The sequence below is a fragment of the Vombatus ursinus genome, unplaced genomic scaffold (assembly GCF_900497805.2).
Source record: "Vombatus ursinus unplaced genomic scaffold, bare-nosed wombat genome assembly UNPS02010219.1, whole genome shotgun sequence".
In the NCBI taxonomy this organism is placed as follows: Eukaryota; Metazoa; Chordata; class Mammalia; order Diprotodontia; family Vombatidae; genus Vombatus; species Vombatus ursinus.
The window spans coordinates 1,493,810-1,518,620 of NW_020949997.1; the positions used below are offsets into that span (position 1 = coordinate 1,493,810).

At 38.9% G+C, this 24,811-nt stretch overlaps 1 protein-coding gene across 2 annotated transcripts in view; it reads left to right on the forward strand.

The window, feature by feature from the left end:
- Window positions 1-5,760: 5,760 nt before the first annotated feature.
- The window catches only part of XKR6 (XK related 6), a 383,982-nt gene continuing 364,931 nt past the window's right edge, over window positions 5,761-24,811 (forward strand). The window contains exon 1 of one of the 2 annotated variants that reach the window (XM_027853973.1): window positions 5,761-6,521. In XM_027853973.1, the coding sequence (XP_027709774.1) occupies window positions 5,761-6,521 (761 nt within the window). The remainder of the gene's footprint in view (window positions 6,522-24,811) is intronic. The other variant, XR_003568420.1, reaches the window with a different exon arrangement.

Sequence of the window (24,811 nt, forward strand, 5' to 3'; positions counted from 1 at the left end):
CCATGAAGTGTAAAGATCATCTATCAAGCTTTCAAAGCTGTCCATTATCTTGTTCCATCCTGTGTAACCTTACTACTCTTCAATATGAACCCTCCCCTCTAATCAAGCTGTGTTCTTTCTTATCTCTTGCATGCCCTTTTTTTTCCATTTGTTTATATCCTATGCATCCTTTAAGGCACTGCTCAAGTTACTACTCTGTGAAGACTTTATGATGCCAGACTATACTGACTTTTTCCTTTCTCTATTTTGTTTACTATCTGAACCACCCCAATTATTTTGGTATATTACTGAATATGATCTTATTTTATAACTGTGATGTTGTGGAAAAACAGGAGACCTAGATTAGAATTCTGGCTCTGACACTGGCTAGGGGGACATGGTTCAAATCACTTAACAAATCTATATATTCAGGACCGGTCTTCTCTTTATCTTGAATAAAACACCTCCAATTGCCTACTGGATAATTCTAAACTAAGTTTCTTGTAAATGTCACAACTTTAGTATGCCCAAAAACACATTATCTTCCCACTCCTCTTACAAACTTCCCTATTTCTGTGAAAGATGCCATTTTTCCAGCCTACTTGCTTATTAACCTTGGCATTATCCTTGACTCCTCACTCTGTCTTACCAAACATATCCAATCAGACGGCAAGTCATGTTTCTACCCCCACAATACTTCTCACATCCAATCTTTTCTGTCAACTCACACAGACACCACCTTAGCTCAGGCCCTCATCACTGCTCCCTAACTGGTCTCTGCCTGAAGTCTCTCCCTACTCTAGTCTGTCCTCTACACTCTTGCCAATGTGATTACCCTTAAGTGAAGACACCCCTCTAATATATTCCAGTGGCTCCCCAGTGCCTCTTCTGTTTAGGTTTTAAAGCCCATCACAACCTGTTTTTCCATCCTCTGTATTCCCCTATCTGGACTCTGTGATCCAGACAGCCTTCTTTCTGTTCTTCCCACATGACATTCCATCCTCAGTCTCTGCCTTATCATCCCTCATGCTTGGAATGGACTCCTTCCTCACTTTCCAGATCCAATCAGTTACCAAGTCTTATTTATATTTGTTCTCTTCATATTTATTCTGTATATACTTGTACACATGTTTGTTTTCCTAATGAGAATGTAAACTCATTGTGAGTAGGTATCGTTTCATTCATAGTTACATTCCTAGCATAGTGTCTGGCACATAGGAGATGTTTAATAAAGGTTAACATTCCTGAGTCTCAGTTTCCACATCTGTAAAATGGGATAATATCTATACTTATTTCATAGGATTGTTGTTGGGAAAACATTTTGTAAAACAAAAATCACTATGTAAATGTGAGTTATTATGATTTAACACTTTATGAACCAATACATAATAATATATAGAAAATACTTTCTTAATATCAGCTTCTAGTACTAAAATAGATAAAATTGCTTTATTCTATTTGATTTAGATTATCAATGATATGCTGGTTATCCACTCCATAATATTTTATCAAGGCTTGTTAATTTTATCTCCATAGCTTCTCCAGTATCTGTCCTCTTCTCTCTATTCACATGGCCATTGACTGGTTCAGACTCTCGCCATCTCTCATATAATAGCTTCCTAATTGATCTCCCTCCTTCCAGTGTTTCTCTACTTCAATCCATTCAATTTATTAATCCACAAGACCAAAATCATCTTCCTCAGACACAGGCTATTTCCCACTTAACTCCCCTCCTCAAATCTGTCTCTAGGATAAGCTCCTCAGCCTGGTATTAAAGTTCTTCCACAGAGTAACTCCAGTCTACTTTTTAAACCTTATTTCATAATACATCTATTTACAAATTGTTCTAGCCAAACTGGACAGAAGCTGTTCCATGAACTTGGAATTTCATATCTTGCCTTTGTGCATTTGGACAAACCAACCAATATGCCGAGAATATGTCTTCTCTTCACATATGCTTCTCAGAATCCTCATTTCCTTCAATGCCAGCAAAAGTGTCGTTTCTTCCATGAAGCCTTCTCCCAGTTACCACCCTGTCCCTGCTTAAATTATATTTATATATCTGTGTCTATGTTGTACATCCTACTTTCCTCCCAGCAGAATGTAAGCTCCTTGTGAGCAGCGACTGTTTTGTTTTTGTATCCTCAGCACATCATTTAGTACTAAATGCACAGCAGACACTTAAATGTTTGTTGAACTGAATTCACAAATTAGAAAGCACAGCTATGTGAAACTATTTATCATGGGGACAAAGAACTCTAAGCCTCTCAGTAAACCCTAAGAGTTTCATTATTATAAATGCAATTTCTTGTGTTTATAATTATAGCCATTTCTTTCTTCAGACAAGTACTATTCATAAGTAAAACATTGGCCACTAGGTGGTGAACTTTTTTGGCCACACCAACTCACAAAACTACCTCCAGCGGCATGAACGTATTGCATGTGTATATATATATGTATATGTATATATATATGTATATATAGGTATATAGGTATATGTGTATATATAGGTATATAGGTATATAGGTATATATAGGTATATATGTATATATGTGTATATATGTATATATATATACATATATATGTGGGTTATGATTAAGTCTGATAAAATCACAGACTTTTTGAAGTACTGAAGGAATATGACATAGTAACTTATATTCCTAATTATGCCCCCTAAGTTATTGACAAAAAGTTAAATTATGTTCAACATACTGTTTTAGAAGGCAGGAAAGTAAGAATGGATTTTGCAAAGATTTCCATCAGAAATAGTTAAATTTGAAAAAAAAAGTGGTAAATTCACTTCCTCATCTAATGATGTTGTATAAATGAGATGTTGCTGTATTGTTTACTTTTACGTCAACCTACAACTGATTGAGTATAAACTGTTTCTGAGCAATAATTGCTTTTATTTTAGCATTTTTGTTCTATTAAGAATTTTTTTTTCAAGAGAGAACCACAGAATTTTTAGTCACAGAAAGTAAGAGATCCTTACTGAAATGTCTTGGACTTCTTTTCAGTAGGTTATGGATGTGGCACTGTTGCATGTCTACTCAAGACTTTATACGCATTAAAAGTTTTTGATAAGAGGTACATTTTGTTATCTTACATTGAAATGTTACTTGCTTCATTAATTTCTTCTAATAAATGCATTTTTTGGGGGTGGAGTTCAGACCTGCATGGCACAGTGGAAAGAATGATGGATTTGAAGTTTATAGAAATTGGATTCAAATTCTGGCTCTTTCATTTATGGTTGGTTTTCAGCAAATGACTTAACCTCTCTGGGCCTCAACTTTCTTTTATGTAAAATGAGGGAGTTGCAATAGAAGACTTCTAAGATTCCCTCTGGCTTTAAAACTATACAATCTAAAGACTTTCTTGGTATAGGAAACTCTTGTTCTCATATTAACAACTCAGTTGTAATCTCAGAGTATTAGATTGCTGGGGGCAATGAGAGGTTAATTTATTTGTTTCACAACTAGTATTGGTCAGCTGCAGAATGTGAACCCAACTCTTCTCCACTCTAAGGCAAACCTTCTAGCCACTAGGCCAAGCTGTCTCTAACCAAGTACAACGTACTTAAAAATAGTTATTAAATATATTATTACTGCCTCCTTTAATGACTCAATTCATTGGTTTGATGACTTAGATGGAAGTTTCACCATAAATAATTATACCTCTCCAGAAGTATTTCCAATTGTTTTACTTTATAATTTTAAATATGCCCATTCAGCATAAATTAGGCATAAAGCTGGCATTTGTTAAAGACATTTTATAAATGATGGTATTTAATACATTCAAACTAGAAGAAGCATAATTCAAACTCCCAAAGGCCTTATATATGGTACACGGTTTCTATTACTTTTATAATTAGAATACTCAGAAACATTATCATTATAAGTAGTTACAAAAGCAAAATTTGGAATCATCTTTTTATGAAGACTTCTCATCAGGAATTGCTGAGGTTCTAGTTCCTTAAGGTCCTTGTTTAGCACTCTTAACAGTATTTCTCAAGAATTAAAAGTAAATTATTTCCCCCCTCAATGAGGTAGTCTAAAAATAACTCCCGAAGCATACCTGGGTATTAATAATTGTCAAATAAAAAATTTAGTACTACAAATTTATGTAGCACCATTTTTTTCAGTACAGAAATTTAAGTGCCAAATATATGTTGCTTACTTTGTCCTTATAGCATACCTGGTGGTTAAGTTGTTATTTAATACTTTGTGGCTGGGGAAACTGATACGGAATAAAATCAAATGAGCTCACAAAGACTTAGTTCAATGAGAGAATCCAGGCTTTCTGCCTTTTGGTGAAGTGTTCTTTTCTTTTCACCTGACCATTAATTACATGCCCTGACCAGGGCTATAATTACACTTTCTTTGGAAAATCATTATAATTCAAATCCATTCAGTGCTGTTTCACTTGTGTAATGTGTTACCTAAGTAGTGTGTGCTACACCTCTTTTAATGATATAGCACATTGATAACATTTTCACTCATTTAAAGTCATGTTTACTAACAAGAGTCTTAGCAAGGAAAAATTTGAAAAAGTGATTTTCGCTCACTTAAATCGCCTTTGCAACAACAACAGAAAAAGGCCAAGTAATGACTTCTCATAGCTATCTATTTCTAGTCCTAGAGAACTAAACATATTAATTTCAAAATTATTTAAGGATAAACTCTTATCAGCCTCTTATTTTTCTTCTCAAATAATAACCATACAAATTAATGTGTAGGTGTATATATGTAAAGTGATAACAGCATTTGGCCAAAAAAATGTACTTCAGGGCAGTGAAGATATTCAAGGTCATTATGTACCTACTTAATCCTCACTTCAGTACTCAAGATTTAAAAGTCTAACTAATCATCAACTGGTTTATCCTGGAAAGCACTGCAGAAAATGAGCAAAAAACCTACTGACAACAGAGAGACAAAGTTGACAGTGACAATAAATTCAGGGGGGTCAAGGGAGGTAAGCCTGGAGAGAGCAGGGGAAAGTCAAAGTTGGGGTATGCCTGGGTTGTTTGTGGGAGTCTCAATTAAATTATATTTATCTTATTATATGATTCAATTAGGATGGGAATGAGGAGGAGGCTCAATTTGGGGAGAGTGTGTGTGTGTCTGTGAGACACAGAATAGTGAAAAACAACCATTTTAATTCTAGAGGCTTTAAAGTACAGAATGAGGTCATCCTATCTCCTGGAAGTGACATAGCACCACCTGCTCAACACTTACCCCGCCCCTTCCCTCCTAGGTCCCGCCCCTCCGCCAGCGGCGGGCAGGGGGTTAGGGGGCGTTTCTCCTAGAGAAACGCACTGAGCAGCGACACTGAGGAAGGGGTGCTCCAAAGCCTCTGGCACTGTCCTCTCCAGGGATCATCTCGGACCTCCCAACCTTACCCAGCGGGTTTCTGAAACGCCAAGGGGTCAACCTGATGGGTTTCGGGGTCAACGGAAGAAGGAAAGAGGAGCCCTGGCGGCGAGAAACCCCCGGCCCCCCGCCCAGCAGCTGAGGACCAGGAGGACGGCCATCTTGGCTGGGCGGGCCGGGCTGGGGAGCGGCGGGCGCTGTGCGATTGGGGGGCTCGCCCGGAAGTGACGCGCACCATCCGGAAGCGGAGGGGGTTCCCCGGCCCACTCCCCCCTCGTTCGTTCGCTCCCCCGCTTCCTCCCCGCCCCCCTTCCTCTCCATTCGTTTCCCCCCCTCCCCGTTCCCTGCCTTCTTTTCCCCCTTCCCTCCCCATCCCTCCCCCCCAACCTCCGGAGCTGGGAAGAGAGTCAAGATGGCGGCGAAATCCGATGGCGGCGGCGTGGGGGTGGGCTTCGCCCAACTGCACAACCTGGACGAGGCGGTGGGCAGCGGCGGCGAGGAGGACGGGGAGCCTGGGGGAGGCGGCTGCGGCGGCGGAGACGGCAGCGACCCCGGCGAGAGCAGCTCCCTCCACATCTGCCACTGCTGCAACACCTCCTCGTGCTACTGGGGCTGCCGCTCCGCCTGCCTGCGCTCCCTCCTGGGCAAGAAGCCGCGCCGCAGCGCCGCCGCCGCCGACGGGGGGGACCAGCCGCTCCAGCCGCCGGCGGACGCCGCCGCGCCCCCCCAACCGACGCCCCCCGGCGGCGCCGAGCGCCCCCAGCCCCTGCCGCCGCCGCAGGTGGAGCGGCCGTGGCTCGACTGCCTGTGGATCGTGCTGGCGCTGCTCGTGTTCTTCGGGGATGTGGGCACCGACCTGTGGCTGGCCCTCGACTACTATGGCAAGGGGGACTACGGCTGGTTCGGGCTGACGCTCTTCTTCGTGCTGGTGCCGTCGCTGCTGGTGCAGAGCCTCAGCTTCCGCTGGTTCGTGCAGGACTATACGGGCGGAGGGCTGGGCGCCGTGGAGGGGCTCAGCAGCCGGGGCCCCCCCATGATGGGGGCCGTCTACGGCCGCGGGCCGCCCGGCGTGGTGGGAGGCCCGGCCACGCCGGGGGCCCAGCGCCTGTGCCGCCTCTCGGTGTGGATCTGGCAGTCGGTCATCCACCTGCTGCAGATGGGGCAGGTGTGGAGGTAAGAGAGGATCGCTAAGGGGCGGGCAGGGGGGCGGGGGGCGGCGGGCGGCGGGCCGGCTGGCGGATGCCTTGGTCGGAGCGCGCCGGGGTGTCGAGAGGATGCGGCCCTCCAGGTAGCGCTCTCCCCCTATGCGCTTTTCAGTCGTTACCCGTAGAAGAACCTACGCTCCAGGCCCTTGAAAGTGGGATGCTAGTGCTTCTCCCAGAGGGTCCGAAGCCCTCTCCGTTTTTTCGGGATCCTTGGCCACACCTTTTTGTCCCGAGGGAGGCCCCAACCACCCCTTTCCGTATTGCTTTCTCTGGTAGGTCGAATCTAGACCCAAGACTTTACTCTCTCCGTATCCTCCCTCATCCTTCCCCAAATCCCTCCTTGTTTTTCTCGATCACCTGCCCACTGCGCCTTTCTTTAATTTTTTGCCTCTGTACCCCGACTTGCTTTTCTCTGCTGCACCTGGTCTTCGTTTTAGGGAGACCTCCTGTCTTTTCCCTGTCTGCTCTGCGCTGGCCTATGTGGGGTCGTCTGAGAAATCCTTGACTGTCCCCTTCCGTAGGTCTTAACCCTTTTTCATTCGCCTTTTTTTTCTTCTCCGTTCTTTTCTAACAGATGCCTCCAATCCTCCTCCCACCTTCCAGTAGTTTTTCAGTGGCAGGTGGAATTGTGCAGTATGTCATGCATGTTAAGTGTTTAATACTTCTTCAGGGAATGCATTGTGTTAGGTACGTTTGTTCTGTCTTCTTCTCCACCTTTATTTTTTGTTGGCAGGTCAGGTACTTGAGAAGAATGGTGAATGTACAAATGTACACACAAACTTGTCTATATTCTTTTTCCCTTCTCCGAACATTTCCAAGTGCCAGTTGAATCGGTAACAGCCACTTGGAGATGCTCCTTTTGCTTGGTTACGCCTGAGCCTTAACAACCTGACAATTATATTAAGCCCTTAGTAAATCTGCAGTGTTCCCCTGACAAACCAAGTTAAGTACTTGTCTGGAAACGGTAGGGTGAAGGTAAGAAGGTGTTTGGAAAATAACTAACTTGATTGGAGAGGTCTGCATGGGGAAGAGCACTTCACAAATATTGTTTCTGTGAAGAGATACAAGTTACCGAGGCCGCCCTGACTCTTTAATGCAGAAGATTTGCAGTACCTCCAGTATCTGCTGGTTTAGGGCATCTGACACAAGCGGTGTCAGAGGAGTACTTCAGACCAACGGCAAGAACAGACATAAAATTCCATTTTAGTTGGATTGTTCATCTTGTTCTTCATTCAGATGACATATATTGTGAATTCAAAGTCTGAGGGTTTTATGGAACTTAAATGAAATAATTGCAGCTTATGGGTCTCAGTCTGTGTGGGGAGGTAAATGGGGGCACCTGAATGGGAGTTCTTAATTTTTCTGGTTATTAGTTTGTATGTTGAGATTGAACTAGCAACAGTTTTTTTTCTTTAAAAAGCAGTCTTTTCACTTCTTATTCATTTCTTGCTAGTGAAGGTTGTGAGTATAGAAGAGATGTAGAGCAAATAATTTGCAGTTGGCATTATGATTCTATTCTCTTGTATGAATTTAATTTTGAAAATTAATTATTTGAAGTAGAAATACAGTTTTTTAAACAGTGTAAACACGGTAAACTATTGAGCTTAGGAGAAAACTATTACATTGAGGAAAGCTTTTGTCCTATTGCTGTTAGGAAATAGAAGGAAATGAAGAAAGTAATGAGGAGATGCTGATTTCCAAATACCTAGAGTTAGTAGTGCATATTGCACTAACAGTGAATTTTTGACAGAATTAACAAATAAGCAAGGCTCCCTAAAATATGAGGGAGGAGAGTGAATAATAATGTTTAATTAGGATGACATTTTTAATCCCTTTATGGCAGGCAGAAACGATAACTTCCAATGTAACTTCCTGATTATTAATAGCTATTAGCAAATATTTTGAACTTGATAAAGGCCGTATTGACTTTTAAGAACTTGTAGAGATAGTATGAAATAGTAATATCCCTGTTGATGTAGTTTTCCTGTTTAGCATTTGGGGCTGTGTGAAATAGGCAGTATTAAAAGAAAGGCAGTTTTTTTGTAGTCTCTGTGCAAAGCAGAAATCTATTGAAATCTGCTCTTACATGTGTTGAAACAAGGCAAGGTTATTTTTGAGTGGGGAGAGAGGGAGATAAGAGAGACATTTTAAGAGATTCGTGGCTTTAATTTTTTTCAGACAGGAACATTTCAGCAAAACATGGACTTCATGCCAGAGTAACATTTGCTACTTAACTTTTCCTATTTTTTAATCATCTTGTTACTGTAAAAGCTTAGATTTCAGAATTATACTTTTTTTTTTACCGTAGTAAGAAAAAAGGTCATAATGTAATTAGACAGTTACAGATTTAATTCTGTTAAAATCTCTATAAGATCTTTGTATTCGGCTTCTTTGGATGAAATAATCTAACACCTTTATGGAGTGCTTCTTTTTTGGGAGCAGAGGACATTCCCAAATTTTGTTGTGTTATTTACCATGGGTTCATAGATCCATTACAGATTAATTTTGATTGTCGTAAATATCACTAGTTTGTATTAAAAAATAATTCCATTTCCCTTGACCTTAAAAATTTCATACTATATATCTCTTCTGTCAAGTCAGAAACTATCCATCAACAAATATACAGATGCAGAATTAAACCGTGGGCTTTGAAATGTCTTTCAGAATTTACATAAAAATTAAAAGTTATGGTTCACTTTTTGCACAGACCAAGTGGGGCAGGAAAAGGGATAGTTTGCAAAATATTTAATGTTAACTTTTGCAGACATCAAAGTGTGACTCCATGGAACTAGATGCCCCACCCAAGTTAAGCTCCTGGCCTCTAATCTCATCCCCTTCATGCCAGCTCAAGCCTTGACTTAGAGTACCAAACTCCTCTCATTGCTTTCCTTTATAGAGGGTGGAAACCAAAGTTTCAGCTTACTTCCCTTTGCATCTACTGCCTTTCCTGGTTTCTACTGAGCTGAATGATATGCCCCCAGGCTGGGTACTTCCTGGTCTCCCCCAACTCCCACATCTTTTTGTGTGTCTCCCCCTTCTCCAATAGATTGTAAGCTCCTTGAGAGCAGAGACTATCTTTATTTTTATTAATTGTATCCCCAACCCTTACCATAGTTCCTAGCACATGATAAGATATTGGATTGGATTAAGTTCTGTTTACAGTATGTTTTTTCCCTTCTAATTACTTAAGATATTACACATTCTATATAGCCTTAAGTGAAAAACATCTAGTTTTCTTGAGAATATCCCCAGGGATACCACTTATTGACATTTGAGAAGTAAACATACATCAGAAAATGTTTTTCTTATTGGAAAGTAAGATAACTGTTTTCTTGGTGAGTTTGTCATTTGAGAATATTTTATTTAGTTTGGCATAATCATGATGTAGTTTAATCTAGTTTGTGTTGGTATTTAGAAGTAAACTTTTCTCTTTCTTAAGTTGCATCTGAATTGTAGTGCCATTTACTTTATTTGAATGGAAGCCCAAAGAAACCTTAATTGTAGTTTCTATAAATACTAAAAGAATTCCATCTTAAAAAATTATCTTTAAAGGAGGAAGAAAGGTCTTTTAAAAGTAATTTATCTTTTTTACCTATTACTAAACTATATACGTACATAGTAATATGGTTATATGTAGAAGGTTAGGAAACTAACATCAGAATTTCCATTTTAGACAGAAGAGCAAGGGAATTAGAAAGCAGACATTGTGAGATGACAGTCCAGTATGGAATATCTGGAAGAGTGTGTTTGTTGGAGGGAGAATAGTTATTCCACAGTTGTGTCAGACTCTTGAATAGATGGTGATGTAAGAGATAGAATACTAGTTGGGAGTTGGGTGATACTGCAATAGAAATAACACTGGTATAGGCCTGGGACCTGTTGTTCCCTGTGAAATATAGCAGGTTGAGGAGGAGCCCTTGGTTATCAGCCTTAGTTCAGGGGAATGCTGTAGAAATGCAAGGGCAAATGTGGATTTCAGTAAGGCACCCTATGAAGTCCCTCATGTTAGCCTTGTGGACAAGATGGAGAGGACAAGATGGAGAGATGGCCTGGACAGTGTGATAATAAAGTCAGGTAGATTTGTTACTGGTCAGCTTCAAAGAGTATTTAAAAAATCTTTGTCATTTATTAAAGGATCTTTGTCTCATATATTGTGCTACTAAGTGCTATCTATGTTCAGTACTTTTATCAGTCACATCCAGGTATGCTTTCAGATTTGTGGAAGACCTGAAACTGGAAGGGATTGTTAACACATTGGATGATGATAAGGATCTCGGAGGATTGTGATAGGTTGGAACCATGGACAAAACTTAACAAGATGAAATGTACTAGGAATAAGGGTAAAGTTTTGCTTTTATAGGTTTAAAAAAAATCAGTTGTACAATTGAAGAATTTGCTAATTTATTTAAAAAAATTTTAATTTTAAATAAAGTTTTATGGATGCTTAAAAAAAAACATTTATTTCCCTATATTCTGTCATCCCCTGTCCTCATTGAACTTGCCTTTGTAACAAAGGAAAAGTTAAGTAAAACTGTTGTTCAGAATGACACCATTTTGCTGCTGCTGTCCCCCACCTCTGCCTGGAGGAGGGAAGGGTATTTTGTATGTATTCATCTCTTCTACACCGAAGTTTGTCTTTGCAGTTGTGAGTTGGATTGTCATATAGCATTCATTTACATCAAAGATTCATTGTAGTTAGTAGATAGATGTCTGGGCTTAAGACCTACCAGCCTTAAGACAGACACTTTTTTTGAGAATTTGAACAAGGTGCTGCACCTCTCAGCCTTCTGGGGGACCTAAAGAGACCTGTTTTAGTAGAGGGAGTCAACCAAATTACAGTCCCTATTCCCATCCCTTCATTTTAATTATTGTAGTCATCATGTAGATAGTTCTCCTGGTTCTACTTTTTCACCCTGCTTCAATTCATTATATAAAGTGTCCCTAAAGTCTTAGTGTTGTTTTAAGCTTTAATAGGTTTCCACCTGCACTAAGACTTTTGGGACACTCTGTATACACAGCAATGGAATTGTTGTGTCAAAGGTTATGATTTCCTTGCTATTTACTGAGCACATGGTGTAAAGATTCAAATGTTATAGTCACTTCCCTCAAGAAGTTTGCATTTCGTAGTAGGCAGTTGGTAATAGGGAATTAGAACTCTGGAAGAAGTTTGAAGTGATTTAGCTATAGAAATGATATAGAAAGATTTGGGAGATATCAGCATAGATGGAATAGTTAAGCCATAGAAAACTTCACCAAGAGGGAGAATGTAGACAAAGAAGAAAAAGGCATAAACTTATTAGGGATTGGCTCATTTAAGGGTCAGGAGAAAGATGAATGTCATCAAAGAAGATGGAAAACATAGAGATGGAAGAGGAGAGAACCTTGCGTGTCAAGAAAGTCAAGGGAGGACTGGCTGTCAAGAAGGAGGGTGGTGGGTGGGTAAGTGGTGTCAGATGCTGGAGAGTTCAAGAAAGATGGCATTAAAAAGGCCATTGGATTTAATTTAATGATTACATTAGATGACGTTTATGTAGCACTTTATCAGCACTTCACACATTTATCATCTCATTTGATCCTTACAGCATTTCTATTGTAAGGGGGTGACATGTTTCTGGAGAGTACTTTGGCAAATTTTAAGTGTTCCTTGTATGGGCCAGGTACCATTTTTAGACGCTGCATTTGAAGCTTGCAATTGAATGGGGCTGGATGAGATGGATGAGCACAAATAACTATGAAACAGAGTAGACTTGTATTTGAGAGGTGTCTCAAAAGTGCTATGAGATATTTGAATAAGGTGGGATTACCTTGTGCTTTAGGGGAGCTGGGAAGGCTTCATGGAGGAAGTGACACTTGAGTTGGATCTTGAAGAAATGAAGGATAGAGACAAGGACTTTAGATATAGGTAATAGTGTGAATAAAGACAGATATGAGAGGGCAGACTAAGAATAGGGTACCATGAGCGACCTATTTTGGCTCTTAATTGGAGAATCTTCAGTACTAAGATAGGGAATATTTCCTAAGAAAGACTTAGGGGTTTCTAGTTGGCTACAAGGTCATTATGAGTAAGCAAGATGGTGTGACTGCCAAAAAACTAATGTGATTTTTGGCTGCACAAGAGAGTCTAGAATATAGAATTATAATGAAGAAAGTATAGAAAGTAGAACTGTCATTATACTTGGCTAGGTACATTACATCACGGTATTGTGAAAAGTCCTGGGAACCTAATCTTGGGAAGAATGTTGACAATTTTGAGTATATCTAGAGCAGGAGTTCTTAACCATTTTTGTGCCATGGACCCCTTTGGCAGTCAGAAGTCTATGAATTCTTTCTCTTTTTAGGGCATTCTTCTCTTCATTGGCTTTTTGGACCTCTTTTGCCATTTGGGTTAGGCTTTTCTTTAAGGTGTTATTTGCTTCAGTATTTTTTTTGGTCTCCTTTAGCAAGCTGTTAACTTGTTTTTCATGATTTTCTTGCATCACTCTCATTTCTCTTCCCAGTTTTTCCTCTACTTCTCTTACTTGCTTCTCAAAATCCCTTTTGAGCTCTTCAAGGCCTGGGACTGATTCATATTTTTCTTGGAGGCTTTGGATGTAGGAGCTTTGACTTTGTTTTCTTCTTCTGGTTGTATGTTTTGATCTTCTTTGTCACCAAAGTAAGATAATATAGTCTGACTCTTTTTGCGCTGCTTGCTCACGATCCCAACCAATTACTTGAGTTTTAAACTCTTTGTTAAGGTAAGAGTCTGCTTCCAATGTGGAGAATGTACTGTCCCAAGCTTCGGGGGTTTGTTCAGCTGTTTTCAGAGATACTTCTAGGGACCTGAAAATTGTCAGTTCTTCCAAGGTGCTATGATAAGGGGCGAGGTGTTTCCTCTCCACAGCCACAACAAACTCCACCAGGCCAGTGCTCCTCTGGCCCCAGGACTGCCCCTCAGAACTGTGACCCAGATCCAAGCATGGGCAAAGGAAGAGATTGCTGCCTCAGCACTGGCAAAGAGATTCCTGCAGTCCCCCTCTGATCAGCAACTCTATTCCCCCCTCAGTCTGTGGGCCGGAAGTTCAGGAGGCAGCCGTTGCCCTGGGAGCGGCTGAGACCTAGCTTCTTCTCTCACTGCAGTCACAGACTTTTCCCACTGACCTTCTAAGTTGTTTTTGGAGTTCGTGGGTTGAGAAGTCTAGAACCACCACAGCTGCCCGCGATTCAGTCCTCTGAGGCATGCTCCAGGGTTGCTGTAGCCTGTGCGCCCACGCCACACTGCGCTCCTCTCCCCACCCGGCGCGATATACCTTTCTGATCAGCCATCCAGGTTGTCTTGAGCTGGAAATTTGTTTTACTCTGTTTTTTTGTGGGTTCTGCTGCTTTAGAATTTGTTTAGAGCCATTTTTTATAGGTATTTGGAGGGGTTTGAGGGAGAGCTCAAGCAAGTAGCTGCTTTCCCTCCCTATGAGTTCTTTCTCAGAATGATCTTTTAAAACGCACAAAAGAAAATATACAGGATTAAAAATGAAAGCAGTTATGTTGGAATGAAAATATAATTCTTCTCCCATTCAAGTTCCTGGACCGCATGTTAAGAACCCTTATTTCTAGAAGCAAGAGTGACCAAATTGGAGAAGGGACTTGTAACCACAACTTAAGAAGATTGGTTGAAAAATTAATGATGTTTGTCTTGAGGAAGATACTATGTTTCCACTGACTCCCCATTTCAGTCAGTGCCTCAGTCAGAAATCAGGTAAAAATTTTACTAAATTTACTAAAATTTATTAAGAGCTTACTATATATCAGGCACTGTGCTAAGCACTGGGGATTCAGAGAGGTAAAAAACTGTTTCTTCTCTCAAGGAGCTCACATTCTAATGGGAAAAGTAATAGTACAAACAAGATATCCAGGGCAAATTGGAGATATTCTCAGAGGGAAGGCACTACATTTGAGAAGGATTCTCAAAGGCCTCTTGCAGAAGATGAGATTGTAGAAGGAACTGAGACTTCAAGGAAACCAGTGAGGCCAGGAGGTTGTAAATCAGGAGGTAGCACAATCCATGCATATAGACAGCCAGTGAAAATACACAGAATTAGGAAATGGAGTATCTTCTGTGAGGAACAGCAAACAAGCCAGTGTAGCTAGATCATAGAATAAGTAGAGAGCAGTAAAGTGTAAGAAGACTGGAAATATTGGAAGAGGCCAGATTGTGAAGTGCTTTAAAACCAAGTACATACAATAGAGAGCCCTTGGAATTTATGGAGTCGGGGAGGCAAGGTTGATCATACCTGCACTTTAGGAAGATTACTTAGGCAGCTGAGTGGAGAATGTGCTGAAGTGGGGAGAAACTTGAAACCAGGAACACCAGCTAGAAGGTTAGTGCAATAGTACAGGGAACCTGCATCAGGGTGGCAGCTGTGCCACAGGAGAGACAGAGGCATATTCACGAGATATTGCAAAGATAGAAATCAACAGGACTTGTAAACATATTGGATATGGAGAATGAATTCAAGTGAGGAATTGATGATGAGGACGCCTAGGTGGGAGCTTGGATGATTGGGAGGATGGTGAAGAGGGCTCAGTACAGAGCCTTGTGGGACATTCATGGTTAGCAGTTGTGACCTGATTGAGGATTTAGCAAAGGAGACTGAGGACAAATAGTCTAACAGAAGATCCTGGAGAGACTTTGGTAACTTTTGAGAGAACAGTTTGAGTTGAATTATGAAGTCTAAAGCCAGACTAGTTTAGCCAGAGTTTAGATGAGAGTAAGAGGAGAGAAAGTAGAGGCACCAATTTTAGATGGTTTTCTCAAGGAGTTCAGCTACTGAAGAGAATAGAGATATAGGAAAATAGCTAGGAGGGATTGAGAAGTGATATTTCACCTTATCTCAACTAACTTTTTACCTCTTTTTTTTTTTCCATTTTGCACTTTTACCTGTCTTAAGCACCTCCACTAAGCTATATTTATCAAACACACACACACACATACACGCAGAGATACATGTGTAGATATACACATTTGTGTGTGCATATATACATACGCACATATATTTTTGTTTGTCTTATCTCTCCTACCCTTCCATTCTGGAAACTGGATTATAAATTCTTAGGGTAGGGATTATGCTTTAGTTCATTGTATAACTCCTGTGGCTCAACAGTGCTTCTCAGTAATAGGTGCTTTATAAATGGTAGTTGAAGGAGCGAATGAATTTGGTTTGGTTTTTGAAGGAGGAACTGGAAATTTGGAGGGGGGCGAGATACAGTACCTGAGGCAAGGTCCTTCAGCTCAAAAATTTTTTCCCCCAATATTACCTAAATTAGAGGTTCATTTGAATCAATACATTTTTGTAATGTGCAAACACCCATAGGGGGTTTAGCTTATTGGTCATTCCTCCTTGGGTGTGAATGACTTTAATCATATTATCTTCCCATCAGCCATACCAGACTAAAGTTTAGCTGTCTCTTTGTAGAAGGTAGGGGAATGGAGAAGAAAAGTCAAAAGTAATATTGGTTTATGAGACAGGCTCACGTGGGGTGTTAAACCATACATAGATAGGCTTTTAGCAATGAGAGGACAGCTTAAGGAAGTTTTTAAGAGTGTATTAGGAGTTCAGGGCTCCAAGTCCTGGATATATTACTTAGGAGCTGTGTAACTTTGAGGAGTCTCTCTGGGTCTTAATTTTCTCATTTAAAAAGACTTGACATTTATATATTTTACTTTACATACATTATCTCATTTGAACTTCATAAATAGTTTTGCATAAAGAGGCTACAAATACCTGCATTTTACAGATAAGGAAACTGAAGCTAGGAGAAGTTAAATGATTTTCCCTCATAAGTCAGAGATAGAATTTGAACTTGGATCTCTCCTGACTCCAGGTCTGGTGCTCTTTCTGTTACACTATGTAAATTCCCTGATATGAAATACTATATGAAATGATGTTGAGATCTAATGAGATAATATTTGTAAAACACTTAGCAAAGTGCCTGGCACATAGTCGAAGCTATAGAAATGATTATACTCTTCTCCCTCGTATCGAGGGGATTGGATGAGATAAATTTTGAGGTTCCTTTCAGTATTAACTACTGATGATTAATTATGTGAGGGCAGTGGGTATCCAGGCAATGGGCATTTGGGGACAAGGAATTTAGAATAAACTAGAGACAGACTTCTATATCACTTTATGTCTAGGCTTTTGGTGGTTGTCCTCTAATGAACATTTTTTATGTACCTTTTATGTGCATTGTACTATGCCAGGCACCAGGGCATATATAAAGAAAAGTAATAGTCCCTGCCCTGAATGAATGAGCTTACAATCTAATAGAAACAAGAAGACAGGATAAAAGTTATTGTAAAGAAGAGGTTATAACAACCTTCTTTTAAATTTAGACTCTATAAATTGAGATGTATTACTCTTCTGCTAGAAAAGATAGACATTTTCTTAAGGTTAAAACATAATAATAGTATTAGACTTGTTTTGCTTTGTCTCACAGTTCAGAATTTGGAGTAATGTTAGAATTAATCATTAAATATTTATTAATTGCCTACTATGTGCCAGTGTTCCAAGCTTTAAAAGAAATTAAAAGAAATGCAAAAGATAGTTCCTGCCCTTGAGGAGCTTACATTCTAATGTGGGAAGCAGCAAGCAAACAAATATATACAAACAATGTACAGGGAAAATAGGAAATAATCGACAGAGAGAAGGGCACTAACATGAAGGATTGGCACTAGAATGAAGAATTGGTGAAGGTTTCCTGTAGAAGGTGGGATTTTAGCTGAGACTTGGAAGCCAGGGAAACAAGGAGGTAGAAATGAGGAAGGGAGAACATTCCACGCATGAGGGGCAGCCAGAAAAAATGCCTGGAATAGAGAGATGGAATGTCTTGTTCTTGTTCAGGGAATTGCAAGGATGCCAGTGTCACTGGATTGAAGGGTGTGCGAAGAGGTTTTTGGTGTAAGAAAACTGAGGGACATGGGGTGGTGGTTATGAGAAGGTCTTGTTAAGCCAAACAGCGTTCTGTATTTGATCGTGGAGGTGATAGGGAGCTACTGGAATTTAAGTAAGGGGATGACATTGTTAGATCAGTACTTCTGGAAAATCACGGTGGCTGGTTGGAGGATAGGTTGGAGTGGAGAGTGGAGTGGGGAGGCAGGAACACCCACAAGCATGTTATTGCCAGATTCCAGGTATGTGGTGATGAGGGCCTGCATAAGAGTGCTAGCAATGTCAGAGGAGGAGAGAAGGGAACTTATTTTTTTTTTTCGTAGAGGGTTAAAAAAAATTCTGTATTTCATTAACTACTTCCCAATTACATATAAAAGAATTTAAGCAATCATCAAAAAAAATTTTGAGTTTCAAATTCTCTCCTTCCTTCCTGCCCCTCCCCCTTCCTTGAGAAGGTAGCACATAAATTTTTATTATACTTGTAAGGTTAGGCCAAACATTTCCATATTAGCCATGTTGTGAAAAGAAAACACAAAAACATATAACTAAAAATAAGGTAAAAAAAATATGTTTTAATCTGCATTCAGAGTTCATCAGTTCTCTCTCTGAAGGTGGTTAGCATTTATCATCATGGGTCCTTTGAAACTGACTTGGATCATTGTGTTGATTAGAGTAGTTAAGTCTTTCACAGTAGATCATCCTTACAATATTGCTGTTACAGTGTGCAATGTTCTTCTGGTTCTGCCCACTTCCTTTTTGCATGGGTTCATGTAAGTCTTTCCAGGTTTTTCTGAAACCATCCTGCTTGTCATGTCTTTTAACACAATAGTATTCCATCATATCATATGCTATAACTTGTTCAGTAATTTCCCACTTGATGGGCATCTCTTCAATTTCCAATTCTTTGCCACCACAAAAAGAGCAGCTATAAATATTTTTGTATGTAAAGGTCCTTTTCTTTTTTCTTTGATTTCTCTGGGATACAGACCTAGGAATGGTATGGCTGAGTCAAAGGGTATACAGTTTTATACATAGTTCCAAATTGTTCTCCAGAATGGTTGAACTAATTCATAACTCTACCAACAGTGCATTAGTGTCCCAATTTTTCCACATCCCTGCCAGCATTTGTCATTTTCCTTTTCTGCCATGTTTACCAGACTGACACCTGTAAGGTGGTACCTCAGAGTTGTTTTAATTTTCATTTTTCTAATCGGTAGTGATTTAGAACACTTCTTCATGGGATGATTGATAGTTTTAATGTCTTCTTCTGAAAACTGCCTGTTAATATGCTTTTGACCATTAGTTAACTGAGGAATGGCTCTTATTTTTATAAATTTGGTTCAGTTCCCCTATATTTGAGAAATAAGGTCTTTATCAGAGAAACTTATAAAAAAAAATTTCTCCCAGGTTACTGTTTTCCTTCTAATTTTGCTGCATTAGTTTTGTTTGTACAAAAATCTTTTAATTTTATATAATCAAAATTAGCTATTTTACTTTACATAATCTCTCTTTTTTTGTTCATAAATTCTTCCCTTGTCCATTCTATCTTCCCCTAATTGTGACATCAATCACCCTTTATGTCAAAGTCATTTATCTATTTTGACCTTATTGTGGTATACAGTGTAAGATGTTGGTCTTTACCTAATTTCTGCCTTACTTTTTTCCAATTTTCCCAGCAGTTTTTATCAGATGTTGAGTTCTTACCCCCAAAGCCTAGATCTTTGGGTTTGTCAAACACTAGATCCCCATGGTCATTTACTTTTGTGCGTTGTATACCTAATATATTCCACTGGTCTACCACGCTTATTTCTTAGCCAGTACCAGATTGTTTTGATGATTACCATTTTATAATATACTTTGAAATCTGAAAGTTTCCTTCCTTAACATTTTTTTCATTGATTCCTTGATATTCTTGAACTTTTGTTCCTCCAGATAAATTTTGTTACTATTTTTCTAGCTCTGTTAAATAATTCTTTGGTAGCTTGTTTGGTATGGCACTGACTAAATAAACTAATTTAGGTAGAATTATCATTTTTATTGTATTGGTTTGGCTTATCCATGAACAATTAATATTTAGATCTGTATTTGTGTGAAAAGTGTTTTGTAATTGTGTCAATATAATCTCTGGGTTTATCTTGGCGGGTAGACTCCGAAGTATTTTATATTGTCTGCAGTTATTTAAATAGAATTTCTTTTTCTGTCTCTTCCTGCTGGGTTTTGTTCATAGTATGTAGGAATACTGATTATTTTTGTGGGTTTATTTTGAAGTTGTTTTCAGCTAGTTTTTTTAGTTGATTCTTTAGTGTTCTCTAAGTATCATATATCATATCATCATATCATCTACAAAGAGTGATAGTTTTGTTTCCTCGTTCCTTATATTTATTCCTTCATTTTATTCTTCTTTCCTTGTAGCTAGGATTTCTAGTACAATATTGAATAATAGTGGTGATAATAGACGTCCTTGTTTCACTCCTGATCTTAATGGGAAGGCTTCAAGTTTATCTCCATTACAGATAATGTTTGCTCTTGGTTTAAGAAACGTTCCATCAATTTCTAGGCTTTGTAATATTTTTAATAGGAATGGGTATTGTATTTTTGTTTTTTAGGCAATTGTGGTTAAGTGACTTGCCCAGGGTCACACAACTAGTAAGTGTCAAGTGTTTGGTCTGAGGCCGAATTTGAACTCAGGTCCTCCTGACTTCAGCGCTGGTGCTCTATCCACTGTGCCACCTCGCTGCCCCCAGGTATTGTATTTGTTCAAAGGCTTTTTCTGCATCTATCGATATATGATTTTTGTTTTTGTTATTGATACAGTCAATTATGCTGATTGTTTTCCTAATATTGGCCCTGTATTCCTGGTATAAATCCCACTTGGTCATACTGCATGATATTTGTGACCTGTTTCTATAACCTCCTTGCTAATATTTTATTAAAATTTTTTGCATTGATAATTATTAAGAAAATTGGTTTGTAGTTTCCCTTTCTATGTTTTTGCTCTCCCTGGTTTAGGTATCAAAACCATATTTGTGTCATCAAAGGAATTTGGCAGGATATTTTCCTTATTTGTTTTTTCATCTAGTCCTAGGGTTTTTTTTCTTGAGCAGCTCAATTATGGGTAGTTCAATTTTTTTCTAAGATAGGGTTATTTAAGCATTCTATTTTGTCTTCTGTTAATCTGCGCAGTTTATGTTTTTGTAAATATTCACCCATTTCACTTGAATTGTCAGTTTCACTGGCATATAATTGAGCAAAATAATTCTTTAATTTCATCTTCATTAGTGGTGCATTCACTCTTTTCATTTTTAATATTGGTAATTTGGTTTTCTTCTTTCTCTTTAAAAATCAAATTGACCAGTGATTTGTCTTTTATTATTTTTTCCCCATAAAACCAGCTCCTAGTTTTATTTATTAGTTCAATGTTTTGTGTTGTTTTTTTTTTTAATTTTCAGTTTTACTAATCTCTCCTTTGATTTTCAGAATTTCCATTTTGGAGTTTAACTGGGGAGTTTTAATTTGTTCTTTTTCAAGTATTCTTAGTTTCATACCTGGTTCATCAATCTGTTCTTTCTGTCTTGTATTGATGTATGCATTTAGACATATAAAATTTCCTCCAAGTATTGCTTTGGCTGTATCCCACAAATTTTGGAATATTGTCTCATTGTTGTCATTCTCTTTAATGAAATTATTAATTGTTTCTGTGATTTGTTCTTTGACTCACCCATTCTTTAGGATTAGATTATTTAATTTCCAATTAGCTTTTATTCTGTGCTTTCACAGAAAGGGTACATTTAATATTTCTGCTTTTCTGCATTTGAATGTGAGGGTTTTTATGCCCTAATACAGGGGTGGGGAACCTACTGCCTCGAGAGCACATGTGGCCTTTGAGGTTCTTGGGTGCAGCCTTTTGACTGAGTCCAAGTTTTACAGAATATCTTTTTATTAAAGGGACTTGTTCTGTGAAGTTTGAATTCAGTCAGAGGGTGGTGGTTCCATGGTATTTGGATGGTCTCTTTCTTGCCGATTGAAGTATTTTCTCTTTGATCTGGGAGTTCTGGAATTTGGCTATAATATTCCCATATTCCCAGGACTTTTCATTTTGGGATCTCTTTTAAGTGGTGATTGGTAGATTCTTTCAATTTCTATTTTACCCACTGGTTCCAGGATATCAGGGCAATTTTCCTTGATAATTTCTTAGATATGATGTCTAGGTTCTTTCTTTGATCATGCCTTTTAGGTAGTCTAATAATTCTTAAATTATCTTTCCTTGATCTGTTTTCTAGGTCAGTTGTTTTTCTAATGAGATATTTCACATTTTCTTCTATTTTTTCATTCTTTTGACTTTGTTTTATTGTTTTTTGCTGTCTCATGAAGTCATCGGCTTTTACTTGTCCAATCCTAATTTTTAAGGAATTATTTTCTTCAGTGAACTTTATTTTTTTTTCAGTATTTATTTGTGCCTCTTTTTCCAAGGTGTTAATTTTCTTTTCATAATTTTCTTCCTTTGTTTTCATTTCTTTACCTAATTTTTTTCCATACCACTCTTGCTTGATTTTGAAAAGCATTTTTTTGTTCTTCTAGGAATTCTTGTTGGACTTGTGTCCATTCACACTTTTCTTCAAGGCTTTGCTTGTAGCTGTTTTGACCTAATTGTCTTCTGAATTTGTGTCTTTATCTTCCTCTTGCCATAGTAGCTTTTTATGGTCAAGTTCTTTTTTTTGTTTCATTTTTCCACCCTATTTCTTGAATTGGTATTTTATGTTAATGTTGGGTTCTGTTCCAGAAGTAGGGTGCTAGGGGTACGCTCTGTCTCAGGCTTCAGCTTTTTTTCCACTGTTGTTTTCAGAGCTAGTTCTGGGAGTTTGGAAGTTTTGGGTACTTCCCAGGTAGTGTGCCAGGGAGGGGGGTGAGAGGCGTGTTTGCTGCTCTCTTGGTCTGAACTTTAGTCCTTTCCCAGGAAGGGGCCCCTAATCCCTTGGAATCGCAATCAATATATGCTCCTTAGGGCCTTTCCTCCCTTGGGACAAGAAGTGATAGTGCCTCTCAGGGCTTTCATTCACTTGACCGAAAGTGCCCCTCTCTACCCTTGAACTGAGACCCAGAAGTGAGTATAGGCTATGGAATTGCCAAACAGTTGCCCCTCAGGACTCCCATTCCCTCTTGACTGAAAGTTCTTCTCTCTGACCTAAGACTATGATCCAGAACTGGATATAGGCAATGGAATTGCTAAATAGTCTCTGGTCCTGTGTCTAGTACAGCACAGGAATCTTTTTCTGCAATCTCTTTCTGACCAGTTGCCTGATTTTCTTACTGTCCCTTGCTTGAGAGCTTCCAAAATTGCTGCTGCTTCTGTCACCACCACTTAGTCTTATCACTGGTTTTTCATCTTTGTGGACTCTGGGCCAGCATCCCCCCCATGTCACAAAACAAATGTCTCTCTCCAACCTCTTGTGTTGTCTTGTGCTGGGAAGAATGTCTAACTCTGACCTTTTGTTGGTAATGCCACTCCTGAATTACCTTTGAGGCTTATTTTAAAGTTGTTTGGGGAGGAATGTTGGGTAAGCTTGGCTGAGTGCTTCTCTACTCAGCCATCTTGACCCTGCTCTTGAAAGTCTAGCATAATTGAGAGATGTTGCCTGGGTAAAATCAAGAGGCCTTGGCGACACAGATGGGATATAGAAGGTGAGAGAAAATGAGAAGTTGAGGATAACTACCAGGTTGCAAGCCTGAGGGACTGAGAGCATGGTGGTGCCATAATGGTGAAGATATGTGATAGAGGGAGGGTTTAGGAGGAAAGATAATGAGTTCTTTTTTAAATGTGTTCAGTTTAAGGTGTCCAGCGAACATTCAGTTTGAGATATCTTAATGGCAGTTGTTGATAAGAGACTAAATGTTAGCAGAGAGGTTAGAAATTATAGAGAGGCAGAGCTATCAAAAAACTCCTCATTCTCTTACTAAAACTGAAAGTCTTTAAACAGAGTCTAGATGAACCCTTGTTGGCCTTGTTGTTGAGGGATATTTGGTCAAGAGTGGGTTGGTCTAGATGACCTCAGATTTCTTTTAACTCAGAGTCTCTGATTTTGTTCTGCATATATTTATGCTTATTATACAAATTAGAATATAAGTGCATAAAAGTATGACCTAAAATGCAAAGATTCATTGCTCTTGGTGAATGCCATTCCCTACTTCAGCTGTAACTTAGCTCCTGGCAACAGAATCAGAAATTGCTAACTTTAATGAAACAAAAATGCTTAAGCCAAAGAAAAGGTCAAGAGAATATTAAAAGTTTTCTGTCTTTAGAAAGAATTATAAACATTTAGATAGGCTAGTAGCCATAGAGAAAATCAACACAATGCCACTTCAGTTGTAAAAATATAATGATTCTTCTGCAAAATTCAAATTTATAGTCAGTGTACCCTTAAGCAAAAGGTGCCAACTAAAGATTTGGGAGAAAACTAACCCCACTGAAACATTAAAATATTAAAAGTACCTCACTCCAGGATCCATTTTTCCTAGAATCATACACAGAACCTCAATGTTGGACTTTAAAGTTCATTCTTAGAGAAAAAAGAAAACTAAACTAGTTTTGAAAGAGGAGTGATAGGTATATTAATACCAATTTAGCTGCTACTCAGAATAGTCAATTTTATACCACTGTTGTTCTCTTTTTTCCTCTTCCACTTTATATGTTTCTGATAAAATTTTTTGGAATTCTGGGTTAGGATATACCTCAAAACAGTAGTCAAATATGAAGAAGGAATTTAGAGGGCTGTGTTAAGACTTTTTCTTTCTGTACCTTTCTATTAAATTCTAAAATACAACAAAATCCTTTAGGTTACTGCTAACAAAAGTTTTCCCAATATCCTTTCAGAATTTTGGGCTCATAATATTTATGATATAGCTGAGGAATTTGGGAAATTAACTACCTATAACTTCTTGTTTCCCTTCTGTACTGTAGAGCAGTTGTTTTTAATCTAGGGTCAGTTAAATTGTTGGCATTTTTTTTTTATAACTGTTAACAACAAACAACAATCAGTTTCCTTCCTGGCTCACTCCCTTGAGTATGCTTCCATCCTGGGGCCAGCTAGATGATTGCTGAGTACTTGCCCTGTCCCACCATATCACCAGAACTCCTAGCCAGTGTACTCACTTTCTGGTCTGGTCCACCTCTACATCCCCTCTCAATGGTTACACCCATCTCTCCCTCCTCTTTATCTGTTCTCTTCCCATATTAGAATGTTTTGTTTCCTTGTTTTTGTATCCCCATCACTTAGCATGGTGCCTGGCACATAGTAAGAACCTGAGAAATGATTTATTTGCCTTTCTCATATATTTTAAT